The 15,648-nt window shown below is 39.1% G+C and overlaps 1 protein-coding gene across 5 annotated transcripts in view; it reads left to right on the forward strand.

The window, feature by feature from the left end:
- Positions 1–14,778, forward strand: part of LINS1 (lines homolog 1) — a 36,478-nt gene extending 21,700 nt beyond the window's left edge. For 2 of the 5 annotated variants that reach the window (XM_033852067.2, XM_033852068.2), the window contains one exon: positions 641–8,703. In XM_033852067.2, the coding sequence (XP_033707958.1) occupies positions 641–1,526 (886 nt within the window). In that variant the 3' untranslated portion in view covers positions 1,527–8,703. Of the gene's footprint in view, positions 1–640; positions 8,704–14,701 lie in introns of those variants that run through there. The other 3 variants (XR_012330246.1, XR_004525277.2, XR_004525278.2) reach the window with 3 other exon arrangements.
- The last annotated feature ends 870 nt before the right edge of the window (positions 14,779–15,648 follow it).

A 15,648-nucleotide genomic window follows, 5' to 3' on the forward strand; every position in this document is an offset into this window, starting at 1 on the left:
GGAATTCTAAGGGGTCAAACTGGCATCAGGTGTAACTGTATATGACTCAAACCATGTCATTGATTATTTCTCTTTGTTTCTATCTCACGGCTCTGAATTAATTCTCAGACAGGGCCACCAGCAGTGCCAGGCTTACAGCAGCCTTACAGTTATAATCTTTAATGGTGCCAGCAGAAGTCCTGGAGAGATCTGATTAGCCTACGTGGGTCACAGATTCATGTTAGAATCATGGTGGCCAGGAGCTTGGGTACTCTGATTGGTCATTCTGGGTCACATTCCCACCCCTGTTGAGGCAAGTGTGGAAGGAAAGGAAGGAGGTTAATTCCCACCTTACCACAGGGAATTAGTTACCTGTAGGAGCAAGGAATTCTGATGTCAAGAGACAGGAAGACAGAGGACTTTAATTGGGCAGGTAAAAACTAGAACTACCAAAGTCAATGGATTTTATTTATTTTACTGAATCAGATTTATATGGAGTTTGTGGAAAAAGAGATTGTTTTGAAATTTTTTTTGTTTTTAAAATAATGCATACATTAAAAAGAAATCTGATAGGAGAATTTATGGTTTGTGAATTACATCTGTCAAAACTTGTATTTGTAAACAGTCATTAATCTGAAGTCTCTGCTCTCTTTGTTTTCAGAGAATGTGAAGCTACTGAAAGCTTGACCCAAGAAAAAGAAATGTGGAACCATCACACACATGAAAATGGCTATAATCCACACTGTATTTTTTTATTCTTATTAAAAAATATAGGATTTGATTCTACAGTTCTTCTTGATTTTTTGATTTCATCAGAAACCTGTTTTCTTGAGTATTTTGTTAGGTATTTAAAATTATTGCAAAAAGACTGGGATAATTTTTTCACCATTTGCAAGTACTTTGATATAACTGAATCTAAAGATAATGTAAATATTTGTTGTTGTATCTCCTCACTTGTCCAAGACAGAAGCAGCAACCAAACAGAGCCTAGTCCTTTGGCTGTTCTTGGTAATCACAGAGATGCTCATGCTTGGGTCTCCTGGGCTTCTGAAGCGTCTTCTGAACCACTGAACCATGCTGTGATGTCTGAGGAGGCCCAGGCCACACTCCAGGCTAATAATCTGTCTCCCCAACGAACTTCTCAAAGTCTGGTGGATTATGAAACCTCTGATGATTCTGAAGAAGAATCCACAGACCAGCGTTTAGCAAACAGTAGACTAACATCTTTACACCAAGAAGCAATGAAGAAAATTCAGGACACAATTGGAACAAGTAGGGATAAAAAAGAACTTATCCTGGAGTCTCAGTCGAGGTCTCTGGTTCCCAAGGAATCTAATACTCCCTTCTCTGTTGATTGTGACATAGGCCCAAATAACATTGTTTCTAAAGTGGGAATATCTTACAGAACAGTAAAGTGCTTTGAAGAGCTACAAGGTGCCATTTATCGTTTGCAGAAGAAAAATCTGTTCCCATATAATCCAACAGCACTTTTGAAGTTGTTAAAACATATTGAGACAATATATAATAGAAGTATGACTCCTTTGTAAAACAGGAACTGGTTTTCCGTAATATAATTGTGCCTTAATGAGGTAACTAAAAAAAAAAAACAAAAAACTTCAAAAGGGTTTTCTAACATGCTTTTCCTTTGCCTTTTGGAAGCTGCCTAGTGACTGAAAAAGATATATCAAATGATAAGTCACTTGATACAAGTACAGCATTCAAAATTTATGGTAGTTCAACTTACACAAATTTGGGATAGTTATTGTATTACTTTCTTATTGCTGCTGTAAAAATTACCACAAACTTGGTGGCTTAAAACAACAGAGATTTATCCTTTCACAGTTCTGGAGGCTAGAAGTTCAAAATCAAGATGGCTACAGGGCCACACTTTCTCTCAAGGCTCTAGGGGAGAATCCTTCCCTGCCTCTTCCTAGCTTCTGGCCATTGCTGGCAATCCTTGGTATTCCTGGACTTCCTGGACATCACTCCAGTCTCTTTCTCTGTTGTCACATGACATTTTCCCTGTGTGTCTATCTGTATCCAGTTTCCCTCTTGTAAGGACACCAGTCACTGGGTTAGGGCCCACTCTCATCCAGTGTGACCGCATCTTAGCTTAATTATATCAGCAGGTACCCTATCTCCAAATAAGGCCACATTCACAGGTTCTGGGTAGATGTGAATTTGGGGAGGGATGCTGTTTAAGCCAGTATGGCTATTATTTCCCCCTGAGGTATTTACGTGTAATGTAATATGTAAAAAACTTGAATCTCAGCAGTTTTTTAAAGAGAGGTGATTAGCTCTATATGTATGTATGTGGTCTACGAACACAAATGTATTCTTTAAAAAGAGTTTTAATAGGTAATTTTCCTATTTAAAATTGTTGTGATATGGATAATTATATTCTGTCTTTTTGAGAGGAGGCAGTAAATTCAAGTTTTCACGTCATTACAGGCATACCTCATTTTATTGTGCTTCACTTTATTGTGTTTTGTAGATACTGCATTTTTTACAAATTGAAGGTTTGTGGCAATCCTGTGTCATACAAGTCTTTTGGTGCCGTTTTTCCAACAACATTTGCTCACTTTGTGTCTTTGTGTCACATTTTAGTAATTGCAATATTTCAAACTTTTTCATTATTTGTTACAAATATAAAACTAATGGATGAGGAGTTGCTTCTTATGGATGAGCAAAGAAAGTGGTTTCTTAAGATGGAATCTGCTCCCGGTGAAGATTCTGTGAAGGTTGTTGAAATGACAACAAAGGATTTAAAATATTATATAAACTTAGTTGATAAAGCAGCGGCAGGGATTGAGAGGATTGACTCCAATTTTGAAAGCACTTCTACTATGGGTAAACTGCTGTCAAATGCATTGCTTGCTACAGAGGAATGGTTCATGAAAGGCAGAGTCCATCAGTGGGGCAAACTTCATGGCTGTCTTATTTTAAGAAATTGCCACGGCCACCGTGATCAGTCAGCAGCCATCAACATCGAGGCAAGACTCTCCACCAGCAAAAAGATTACACCTCGCTGAAGGCTTAGATGATGGTTAGCATGTTTTAGCAATAAAGTATTTCTTTATTAAGATGTATAGGCATAATGCCATTGCACAGTTACTAGACTACAGTATAGTGTAAACATAACTTTCATATGCACTGGAAAACCAAAAAATCCGTGTGACTCACCTTGTGATATTTGCTTTATTGTGGTGATCTGGAACTGAATCCACAATATCTCCAAGGTCTGTGATGGATTTATATACTGAGAGCATAACTATATTGCGCTGGTCAGTCTGTCATTAAGACAGTCTGAAATGTTCTTAAAATATTTTTTAAATGATCCTTTTATAGAGAAATATAAGGAGACTGAACCTATCAGACATTAAAATATATTTTAAGGCTGTGTTAATCAAAACAGGGTAGTACTCATTCAGGTAGAAATGGGAAGATCAGTGGAACTAAACAGAGGATGGCTAATCAAAATAACAGATACTAATGTTAACCAAAGAGAAATGCAGAGGTCAAAAACTCTGTTTGGTAACAGAGTTGGGGGTATACATTGGGGCAGCTTCTACATAAATTAAAAAGTATGTATCTTCAAGGATTTTCAATGCCACATTGTTTATAAAAGCGAAAGACTAGAAATAATCTGGTTAAGTAAGTCATAATATATATATTCATAGTATGTATGCTCAGTTATATATACTTGTGGAAAGAATGAGCTGTATTCATGTTTACAGAAATGAAACATCTACAGTTAAAAAAAGTGAGTATACTGGGCTCCCATTTGTTTAAGAAAAGAAGGTGGGGAAGGAGTAATACACACACATTTATATATGCCTTTGTGTGTTTATAAAATATTTATGTAGGAACATATAAGAAAATACTAATAGTGGTTGCCCTGGGAAACAGATCTGAAGTAGAAAATTTGACTTCTCATTATATATCTCTTTCTACTCTTACTTGTTTTTAATTGGGTACCTTTTTTTTTTAGTTAAAATTTTTTTAAGGAAAGGAAAAAAACAAACTTGATTCTTTATGTTCCTAAGGGTACATAAATGTTAAACGCATTAAAAGTCATGCTTATAAAGATGTGTTTTTGACCTGTGTTTCTCTATAAGGTTAATAAGGAACCATCAGTCCCTTGTTATAATATCTAAAATTAGGAAAAGGCAGTCTCCTATGTATGCAGAATGTTGGCATTTCAGAGACACTACATATATTCAATATAACTAACCCTTAGGTGTAAGCCAATTCCTCCCACCCTCACTGAAGCCCTGCTGTTGGTGAAGGTGACTTGACTCTGGCCATGTGATAACTTTCCTGGCTGTTCAGAGTACCAGAGCTGTCCTGAGGTAGTCCATAAAGGAACACAAAACTAGTGATATTTGCACGATGAGTTTCCAGTCTGTAACTCCACCTCTTCTTCAAGTAAACGCATGTGTGTCCAAGTGACCACTAAGTGTCATGAATCTAATTTATTGTTTTAACTTAAAATACAACAGATACAGCAAAATACATGTATACGACTTGATGAATTTTCACAAACAACATACCTGTGAAACCAGTATCCAGATCAAGAAACAACGTTACTGGCACTCAGGGGTCCCCCTTGGATCCCCATCCAGTCACTATCCACCGGTAAAGGTAACTATACCCTAAATTGAGACAACATAGATTAATTTTGCCTAGCTTTGTCTTTTATGTAAATGGAATCATAGAGTATGTGTTCTTTTATATCTGGTTTCTTCAACATTATTTGGAAGCGTGTTCTAATTTATTTTTTAAATAATTGCCAAGTAGCTGCATTTCAGCTATTAGTAACAAAATACTTATAACTCCTCAAAATTGTCTATGGCACTCCCAGTGTGCTAGGACGGTGAAATTGACAAACAGTGGTTGAAACAAAATAGAGACTCAAACAGGTTATACAGGGCCTTGTGCAGTTGGCCCCAACCTGTTCCTCTAGTCTCACCTGTGGTTCTCGCCCCACTCGTTGTCTTAGGAGTACCACCTTTTGCCTTAGATATTCATTCATCAAGCTCCATCTTTTTTTTTTTTTTTTTTTGGTCAAGCCCCATCTTAAATGTTGGACCTGTGAAGCCTTCTCCACCTGTTTTGAACCATTAGATCTTACATGCTTTATGTTCTCTTCACTGTGCTCTTTCCTGTATTGTAGCATTTGTCACATTATGTTTTAATAATTTGCCAACCGTCTCCATTTGCCATGCTCTTTTTACATTGTCCCTTGTGAACAGCATCATGTCTGCCCCATTATTATAAACACACCACAAATGTTAAGCAAATGAGAAGAGATCCTCTCCAAGGACTTGATAGTCTTCTGGGGCAGACAGGTGTGCAGAGACCTAAAATCTTTAACGCATATATGCCGGTTGCTGTTCCAAGTGCTCTGATAAATCCTCACAGTAATAGGTACTATTATGATCCCTATTTTGCAGATGAGATTAACTTGGTAAAGTGGCAGAGCCGAGACAGTGGATCTAGTCAGTCCAGTTCTAACCTTCTCTCCATAACTGCCTGTCTTCAAGCAGAGGGTGGTACACGTGCACTATTAAAACTAACGTTGTACTATGTGTGGTAAGTGGTATGAAGAGAAGTCATGCTGGCAAGCTATGCTGGGGTCAGAGCATCCAAGACCTTGTGTGCTGTGCTAAGGAGTTTTGACTGTTTTGTAGGCAGTGGAGAGCCAGTGTGGTTTTCAAGTAAGTGACTAGTTTTGTGTTTGAAGAAAGTGACTTCTGTAGCAATATATTGGCTAGGCAGACAAGTAGAAAGATTGAAAAGAATCCTGGGGAAGTCCCACTGGCATCAGGGGCAATGGGAATGGAAGAGGGGGAGCAAGGCCTTCTTGCTAAATGCCTGCATCAGGCCCCCTCCCTCCATAGACCCACTAAGACATGAGTAAAGGAGCAGTGAGACACACAAGCACTGACTGAGCAGTCCAAGAAAGCCAAATCCTTAGCAGGTCTTTGGACTGAGGAACAGCAGGCACAGCTGAGGACAGGGCTACCACACTGAAATGGGATTGATTAGACACATACTGAATGTTGAGAACCACCACCACCCCTAACCTTTTCCCCCAGGAAATTAGAAGAGAGTTCTGTGGAATCAGACACAGATTTAAGAGGAAAGATCTAAAGATACATTGTGTGTGTGTGTGGAGGGGGGGGGTTCCCCAAAGAAATTACTCGGCCAAGTCTCCCAACTATGAAGCCCACAGTCACAAACCATCCATGGGCAGAGTTTCTAGTTGGCATTTATGTGCCCAACTCTTACATAGGAGTGAACAGCCAAGGATCACGAGGCGTTTGCGGAAAGCCTCTTAACATGACAGAGGCCAAAACAAGACAGATTAGGCAAGGAGGAGATTAATCTAGTAATATCCTCAGAGATAAATGGTTATGAAAGATAATACATAAAAAAATATTCAGGAGAAACAAACTTCTTATAAATGAATAATGCAATAGCAGAAATGAAAAACTCAATAGATATGTAAGTTGAGGAAAACAGCAGGACGAAAAAAATTGGAAAATAAAGAGAAATGACAAAATTTGAGGACAGTTCACGAGGTTCAATAACTGAATAGCAGAAGTTCTAGACAGAAAAGTGGAAACAGAGAGGGAAAAGTACTAAAGTAATCCAGGAAAAATTTCCAGAACTGAAAGACTGAGTCTTTCAACAATGTGTGAATATATAACTGGAAAAAAAATACACCTAAATTTTACAAAGGACGGAGAGGATCAGCCTGAGACAGGAGGTGTTTTCTCACTCGCACATGCACGGTGGAGATGCAGCTGCTGCTGTTCACAGAAATAGGGGAAGTAGATCGTTACAGTCTCGAGGAAAATGAGTTCCATCTTCACCAGAGTGACTTGGGCACTGTCTTCAGCACATATTCATGCCCAGCAGACAGAAATCCTGTGTTGAAAATGAGAAGATCAGCGTTAGAGCAAGACATAGGAGTCATTTGCCTATGCATTATGAAAATCACAGAAGGTCTGATTTCCCTGAGACTAGGGAGAGGAAGGGAAAGAGATCTGGATGAAGAAGGAAAGTGAAAAAAATTACAGAGGCCAGAGAACAAGAAATACTTTGCAGAAACTAAGGTCAGGTAGGGCTTTGAGAAGGGAAATGTATATGGAGTTTAGTATCTGAGAAGAAGACGCTGGGCGTTTTGACCATCAGGAAGCTGTTGTTCACTTGTGACAAACCAGCTTTAGTTGGACCCGGAGAGAGGAGACAGAGAGGAGGTAGAAACCACCAGGACAGTGATTTTCAACTTATTTGTGTTCTCTGTGCCATCTGAATACTGGGATTTGTTGTGGCACCTGTGACATGACTGTGTCATCACTGACTTGAATGCCATCCCCAGAGGCAACATTGTGGTCACCAAGCACCTGCTGGGACTCTGACCTGCCTCCTGACCTCTCCTCAGGGCACATGTGGCCCACTCATGCTGCATTTAGCCCACCTGGGCTGCCCAGGGGTTTGGAAAAACTTGACCTAAATACTGAACTTTAATTGGTCTTTTATGAATTGTCATTTGTGACACCGTATAGAGTTGTCTTGCTTTATATTAAAATACTCATTTGAAAATTGTGGTTGATAAAATGCCTTTTCTGACTATATTATTATAGGTCAGACTAGCAAACCAACTGTAAGTTTTTCTAATTATTCTAAGGAAAGTGGAGCTGAACAAAGCAGATCAAAGCCTTTACAGTTAACCCCATGTATCCCCTCCTAACTATACAGCTCACTAGTATTCTTTAAGATATGGAAAAAACAGGGATCCCCTTCTAAATTTGCCATTGGCATTAACCTTTTCAAGTAGATTGACTAAACTGTAGTACAGTTACTCACTGTGTTGGGTAAAATACATGTTTATATATACCCTGGATCGCTTGTGGGTTTTTTTTCTCTTTGGAACTTTAGCTATTTTTTCAAAGAAAGTACAGTTTTCTAATACTTAGAAGAACTGAGAAATGGAATGTGATCAGGGTATGATTTCCTTTCCAGTGAGAAAAGTTCAGGTGTTTTTAGTCTGGTTTGAGACAAGAGTCTACCTAATCATTGAAAGCCGTAGAGTTTAAAACATGGGTTTACATTAAAGATATTGTCTAGGAGTGGGGATTGGGATTGTCTGTGGCATCATGATAGCATGTGGGGTTTTTTTACAGTGCTTTAGACCTCCTGCCAGACACATTTCTCCCTTGAGGCCCACAAAGTGAACACACCAGCAGCACATTTATGATTGCTTATGACTTTGTTTTTTAAGTTATTTAACAAACTATAATAAGGAAGCACAGGTTTTCCTGCAGCTGAACTTTTTTTTATGTGCTAAGAAAGGAAGTTTATTTTCCATTTCTAAATTGCTGACTTTGTTTGTTCATTTCTGTAAAACATAAGAGTAGTATAGCCCACTACTGTAAAATAGAATTGGATTTTTGACTGCCGATTTTCCTATAAATTGTCTTTTAAATTTTTTTTCTGATTTTGCTATTTTTTTCTGTAATAAAGTGGAAAGATTCCCCTTACTAGATTGTTGACAAGTAAAGCATTTTTGGTGTCATGTAGCATTCTTTGCTTGAATATGGCATATGTCCTCTTGTGTGTCACTTTTAATATGTATAATGAATGATTTGATGGTTATATGGAAGTGAAAATGAGTGGTGAACTAGAAAATAAAATTGATTGGCAACAGCTTTATACTAATGAGTTTTATTAACAACTAAGAGTGAAATTAGAGTAACATTTAGGAGTAATCACAAACAGCCTGATTCTCTGAAAGGTCCGTATGGACAAAAAAGTATGTCAAGACACCTTCAGATAGGGATTTGGAAATGGATCTTGAACAGCACTTGCACTTCCTAGATCGGCATGGAGAGAGAAGAAACAACCAAGATTCCATCAGAAGTTTTTCTTTTAACAGCATTATAAAAAGTTAGTTAACAGTATTGTTTATTTTGTTCTTTAATAGTCTGTTATGGAGGGTGGCAAAGGACCATCTACAGCAAAGGTATGTCATTCCAGGTGTTATAGGTCAGTGGTGACATACCCACCATGGGAGGCTGGACTCACAAACACAGTAGCATGCCATGTGGGACAGTGATAAGTAGAAAATATGATGCTAGAACTCTTATGCCATCTGTGTTATACACCTGGGCTGTGCAACTTGATTTGTGAACCAGCTGATGAAAAAAAAATCACTGTAGTATCTCAAGAAAAGTGCTTTGGGACCACCCAAGACCAGCGTTTGAGGTTCCAACTGTATTATGTGACTTTTAACCTAAACCTTTGGGTAAGAGTTCTTTGGTCTGGTCATGTACAAGCAGCAGACAATAAATAAATGGACTTTATATTATAAACAATCAAAAAGTTGTTCCTTTTTAATAGTTGAAAAGTTGTTCCTTTTTATTGAAGTATAGCATACATAGTTTTAAGCTTAAAATGATTTTTCTTGTCATTAATTACATTTTTGCCATTACAGTTTATTCTTTCTTGTTATTTCCTTTGTTTACTCTTGGGTTGCAGATGGGTTGTTAATAATTTGTACTAAGTCTTGTAGCTATTTGGAAAACATACCTACTTTTTTAACTATACAAATCATTACCTTTTATGCTTTCAAAAAAATGTTTGAAAATTCCTTTTTCATCAAAGCCAAGACTGAAGCCATAAGTGTAGACTCCATTATATGCAAATTTAGTTCACTTTCACTTTTCCTGCCCCCTCCAGTTTTCTGGCCATTGTTAATTTCATCTGAATTCATAAACCAAATTGCTGTTTCCCCAAAATTTGTACATTATATAGCTTCTCCCAATTTTACTTTTTCCTTTTACATTCCATTTTATTATTACCATTATATTTATTTATTACTTAGTCTTAACTCTGTTTCACAATCTGTCCAATGAACTAATCTCAATTTTGGTTCCTCTCGGGTAATGTTTCCAAGAAGGAAGTCTAGGGTATGTCTCTCAGCAATTTTTCCAGGACGGGGGATATATTTTCTGAGACCTCATATATCGGAATGTCTTTTGGTTGCCATTCCTTTGTTGACCTGAATAACAACTTGTTTGAGAATAGTTTTTGTGTTACAACTTTTCTTAAACCATTGCCATTTTGCTCTTGTTTTCTATCCTTAGCTTCTGGAGAAGAAAGCTAAATCCATCCTCATTTGATTATTTTTAGGTTAACTAATTTTCTGATGGATGCATCCAAAATAATTTCTTGTCCTTGAAATCCAGAAATTTCCTGAGGTTCTGACTACGTCTGATTCTCTTTTGAGTATTCTTGCCTAGAACAAGATGAGTCTTACATACCATCCCAGATATGTTTTCTAGGTTCTCTTTTGCCATTCCTTCAGTATTCTTTACATTTCATTTTTTAAATCATCATTTGTAGATTGAGTTTCTGCTTTCTAATCTCCATGCTTACTTTCCTCTCTTAACACCCTCATCTTTGTTCTTTTTTCTGAGTGTTCTGGTGGAATATCTGAACTCTTTCCTTCTTCATACTTGATTTGATGTTCCTCAATGTCAGTTCAGCTCATCATCACCTCCAAAGCAGGTGTTAAATTATGGTTATTTTTCTACTTCCTTGAAATCTCCTTTCATCCAGCTCTATTCATATATTACCTGCATCCCAGCTCCTTGTTTTCTTATCTCATCCTGAGCTCTCCTTGATGCCTTTTTGTTTTTATTTCATGGAGAACTAATTAAGACTTAGCACTTAATAAGACTTAATCACTAAGTTGCTCATTATTAAGAACATTTTCTACATTTTTTGTGCACTCAAATAGTAAAAATAGCTGTCATTTTCTGAGTGCTTAATTTTTCCAGATATTATGCTAAATGCTTTCTAGACTTTTTTTCTCCTCATTTAATCCTCAGGACACCCTGCAAAGAGGAATTATTATCCTTATTTTACTCATGAGGAAAATAGCATTTAAAAGGACTATTAAAAAGCCCAAGGTCACACATCCCAAAGTTAATAAGCTGAAGAGTCGTAGTTTAAACCCAGGGCTGTCTGGCTCCAAAGCCTGTTTTCCTTACTACACTATACTATCTTCTCTATAAATGATTTTCATAGGTTTATATTTAATAAAATATTCAGAGGAATAATACTCCCACTTTTACTGGAGGGTTTTTTTTTTCATTGCCCCATTTTATCTGTCTTCTATTTATGATCTATCTTTGTTAATTCAACCTTGTAATGAGAGATCACTGCAGACCTGGGTTTATGTAATTATTCTAGAAGTTTCCTCTTCCTCTCCCTACCCCCCGAATTGTGAACAGTCTATAGGCCAGTTACAATGTTATTTTCCCCCTAGAAACGTTGTGTAGTTGAGTAGCAAGGGCACTGGGTTTGGACTCACGAAAAACCCAGATTCGAGCCCTAGCTGTGCTATGTACGAGCTGTGTAGCTTGGGCAAGTTACTTAGCTCCTCCGTTACATGCCTGTGTTACGAGGTCAGTGTGCCTATTAGGAGGAGAGGTGTCGGCCCAGGTAAATTCCTGCCACCAAAAGCAAGCTGTTGTTACTACGGTGCAGCATGGTGGCCTGTTGGGGCTCCCTCTCGGCCCCACCCAGGGGTCCCACGCCCTCAGGCCTCGAGCGGCCCGCGTCCCAGGATGCACCGCTGCGCTGACCGCCCAGCCCAGCTTAGCGATTGGAGCCTCGGCCTCAGGACAAAGGAGGAGAAAGGTGCGTGGGAAGGATGCGGCTCAGGGGCCCAGCGGCCGGTGTGCACCGGGCGGGCCGTACCTCACCGCCGGGAGACGTCGCTGCGCAGGGCGAGGCTGAGTCTGGGTCTCTGTGCCCACGCAGGCCAAGGCTGTGCCCCTGTCCCCACGCAGGCTGTATACCGGGCCCCTTCCTCGCCCAGGCCGAGGCCGAGTCCGGCTACCTGTCCCCACGCAGGCCGAGGCCACGTCCTAGGCCGAGTCTGTGCCCCTCCTGCTGCAGCCCCTGCTTATCAGGCCTTGCAAAGTCAGTTAGGCGCGTCCCAGGGCTACAGTGCCAAGCAGGTTTCCATCTTTGCCTTTGTCTTTGCCTTCATGGGTTTTTGTGAATCGCTGGGTTGGCTCCATCTTCTCACCCAGGTGAGTAGAGGTCAAGCCCAGATTTCTGCCGAGTTCGAAGTAAGGGAACCTCAGAGACTGTCGGGAAGTGGACTGAAGGCCTAGACTTGATTCCACAGGCCACTGTGGGCTTTGTACTCCTGTTCAGGACATCTTTCTGTGTGGGCTTTTTCTCAGGTGAAAGTTATCCCTATGTGACTTTAAACAAACTCTAACAATACCCTTTTATTTACTCTAAAAATTCAACATAATGTATCAAGGACCCAGTATGTGCCTAGACCCAGTATGAGATCTGGGTGCTGGGACCTCAAAAATGAAAAAGGCACCCATCCTATTCCCCATAGTCATAGTTTGGAGGCCTAAATCACCCTCCGATATTTGATGCTTACTCCAATTTTTCTTTTACCCCATCAGAAAATGTCTTTAAATCAACTGAAATGAGGGGAGGAAACATCTAAGTAGTATGTGGAGTTGTAGAAAGGGTAAGTCGATCCAGTTAGGTTGGTTTGGGCACTGTAAATTGTGCCTCATAATCCATTAATAGGCCAGTAAACCAATTTAGTAAGTCCAGACCAGCATTTTTCTAAAAGATTAGACTAGAATAGACAATAGAGTACATCAAAAATAGTATGGATAAGTATTGTTGTGCAAAACTTTGGTTTCAGTTATATACATATATTTATGGGTGTATTTGTACTAGGTTGTGATGCAAAATGTATTTATTGTGAATTACATTTTAAAAATTAAGTTACAGGTTTAGATCAGGACAAATATGTTACATATATACAAAGTACCCTTGCAGTAGTGATAATCTATCTTGATAACAATTATTTGCAAAGATTGGAACTATGAAAGAGTCAAATGGTATTTCTGCTCTAATTAGCTTCATGTTTGATATTTACTTTACATGGTATTAGCATGGCATGTATCTGGGTATCTGATCCTTCACATTCATTATAGATCATTGCTGATGTGTAAGGAATGGAATGGCAGAATTGCTCCAATATATGAGATCAGACACTCTGGTGGTTGCCGATTATAGAAGCCACAAGCCATCATTGTTACTGTGAAAATATGCATGATTTATAGGTTATGTCTGTTGTTACCATGTGTGACCATATGAAGATCTTTGCTTTACATTGTCCTTACTAAAAGCCAGTGGTGACATTGAACAGTCTGAGTGTTTTCTGGTCTGTTCTAGTTATGATGTTACTTTCTCTGAAAACTTGATGCAGAGCATATCTGAGGTCAAAGGGTTTTTGCTATTGAAAGATATTTTTCTTTTCAGCTTTGCTAAAAGATTTTTTTTTAATCTATTTATTTATTTATTTTTGGCTGTGTTGGGTCTTCGTTGCTGCACACGGCCTTTTTCTAGTTGCGGCCAGGGGGGGGCTACTCTTCGTTGTGGTGCGCGGGCTTCTCATTGCCGTGGCTTCTCTTGTTGCGGAGCACAGACTTTAGGCACGTGGGCTTCAGTAGTTGTGACACGCGGGCTCAGTAGCTGTGGCACGCGGGCTCTAGAGCGTAGGCTCAGTAGTTGTAGCACACGGGCTTAGTTGCTCCACGGCATGTGGGATCTTCCCAGACCAGGTCTTGAACCTGAGTTCCCTGCATTGGCAGGCGGATTCTTAACCACTGCACCACCAGGCAAGGCCCAAAAGATTTTTGTTTTTAATTTTTGACTAAAATTTAAAGCTCTTAAATCTTACTGTAATAATTATTTTTTATATTTTGTATTTGTATTTATTTGTTGAATGATTAGTTGGTTGATTTTGATTTTAAGGATTTAAATAACTATAAGTTTGGACTATAGTTGTTGAAACTAATTTCCCAGTGTACAATTTATCCTCTAATGTTTAGGCCAGACATTTAATTGTAAATGGCTAGTATTTTATTTTGCAAATGGGCCTTGCAGACAGTTTAACGTGATCAAGCAAACTATTATATTTTTATTTTAACCATGCTTACTGGTGTAGTAACTGCTATGATAGGAATTCCATAAATGAATGAATGAACACTATAAATTATTCATGTAAACATTTGGTGATACGTATTATTAGTTTTTAGTAAAACGATTTTTATACCTGGAAAGGTTGTGTAGTTGAGTAGCAACTTTTAAGAGAAACTGGTTTCTTTTAAGAGAAACATATTTGGCAGGTTTAGTCCACAGAAATTGTAAGGCATCTATTTTAAATGAAATAAGCGAATAGAAGTCATCTTTTCCTATAGAACACTTTCAAACAGCACCTAACAGTGAAACAAGTTATGTGACATCTGAATTTCTAATTCAAAACCAGCCTAACACAAAAGAGGTTAAAAAAGGGGGAGGGGGTATTATTTTTCCTTATTTGAGGTCTCAGGAGAAGCCAGTGAGGGGCATTTTATAATCAACTTAGTATGTGGTATTTTGCTCATATCCCTTTAGTCTCTTTCAAAGTGTTAGACCCCAGCAATTGCTGTGTAGTTCAGCTGATCTGTTGATAGTCTCCCACAAAGAGAGAGTAAATGACTGCGGACATTCAGGGAATGTACTTGCTTTTTCCAGCCATAGCCAAAGCTTGAGACTCTTAAGTAGCTAGAAAGCAGGGACCATGGCTGCCTTGTTCACTGTGATTTCCTATTTTCAGGCACGTAGGAAGTGCTCAATAAATAATTGTTGAAGGAATGAAAATACCATGGAAGGAGGAAGAGCAGCAGCAGAAGGTACATATAGCTTAAAACATGGGGGAAAGAGTATTATCAGATCCTTAATATTTATTGAGGGTCTCCTATGAACCTGGTAGTGTTTCTAGGCTCATGGGCTGTTTACAGCCTAGGGGAGACAAGGCACATACTGATCAAGTTGTGTTACAGGAGGATTTTCTGTACTACTATTAAAAAATGGGGCTGCACATAAAATGGGGCTAATGGTGTGATCTGGATAATAAGTGTAAAGAGAAAGGTTGATTCAGGTTGATTTGAGAGGCAAAGTTTCCCAGAGGAAATGTGTGGGGCTGGGATAAGGAGGGATCACAGGTGGGGCATGCGCATAGCCACTGGCTCAGGCCAAGGGGAGATTTGTATTGGGGTACAGTGGAGAGTAAAATGGGATAGCCTGGGTGGAGATTATATTTTGGAGGAGAGGTTAGGAAATAGATAGTCATGGAAGTTAGATTTCATGTAACCAGCATAAAGAAGCCATAAGTTCTGGAGCAAGGAAGCATTTTGTTGAAGGCTGTGTTTTCAGAGTACTTGGTAGCTGCAAGCAGGAGGGCAGCTCTCCCTCAGAGACCAGAAAGGGACAGGAAGCAGCCCTCAGGATTGGAACCTCAGCACCACTTTCAGTTACACCAGGATGTTCTGGTCACTTTGGATGCTTTGGTGGCACAAAAGCAACTGATGAGGGGAAATGCCTTTGGCCTAGAACTCCACTTTAGGAGGGTCTGGAAATGACTAAAGGGTGACCAAGTCTGCTCAACTGCCACAGAACTACACATGCTCACTCCCAACCTCAAGCCTGTCTGTGTTTCTAATGCCCTGTGGAGTAACAAAGTCTTTTATTAACAAGGAGGCAGAAGTGTGAGTTCTTGTTCTT

This window comes from Tursiops truncatus, chromosome 2, assembly GCF_011762595.2.
Source record: "Tursiops truncatus isolate mTurTru1 chromosome 2, mTurTru1.mat.Y, whole genome shotgun sequence".
NCBI classification, from domain to species: Eukaryota; Metazoa; Chordata; class Mammalia; order Artiodactyla; family Delphinidae; genus Tursiops; species Tursiops truncatus.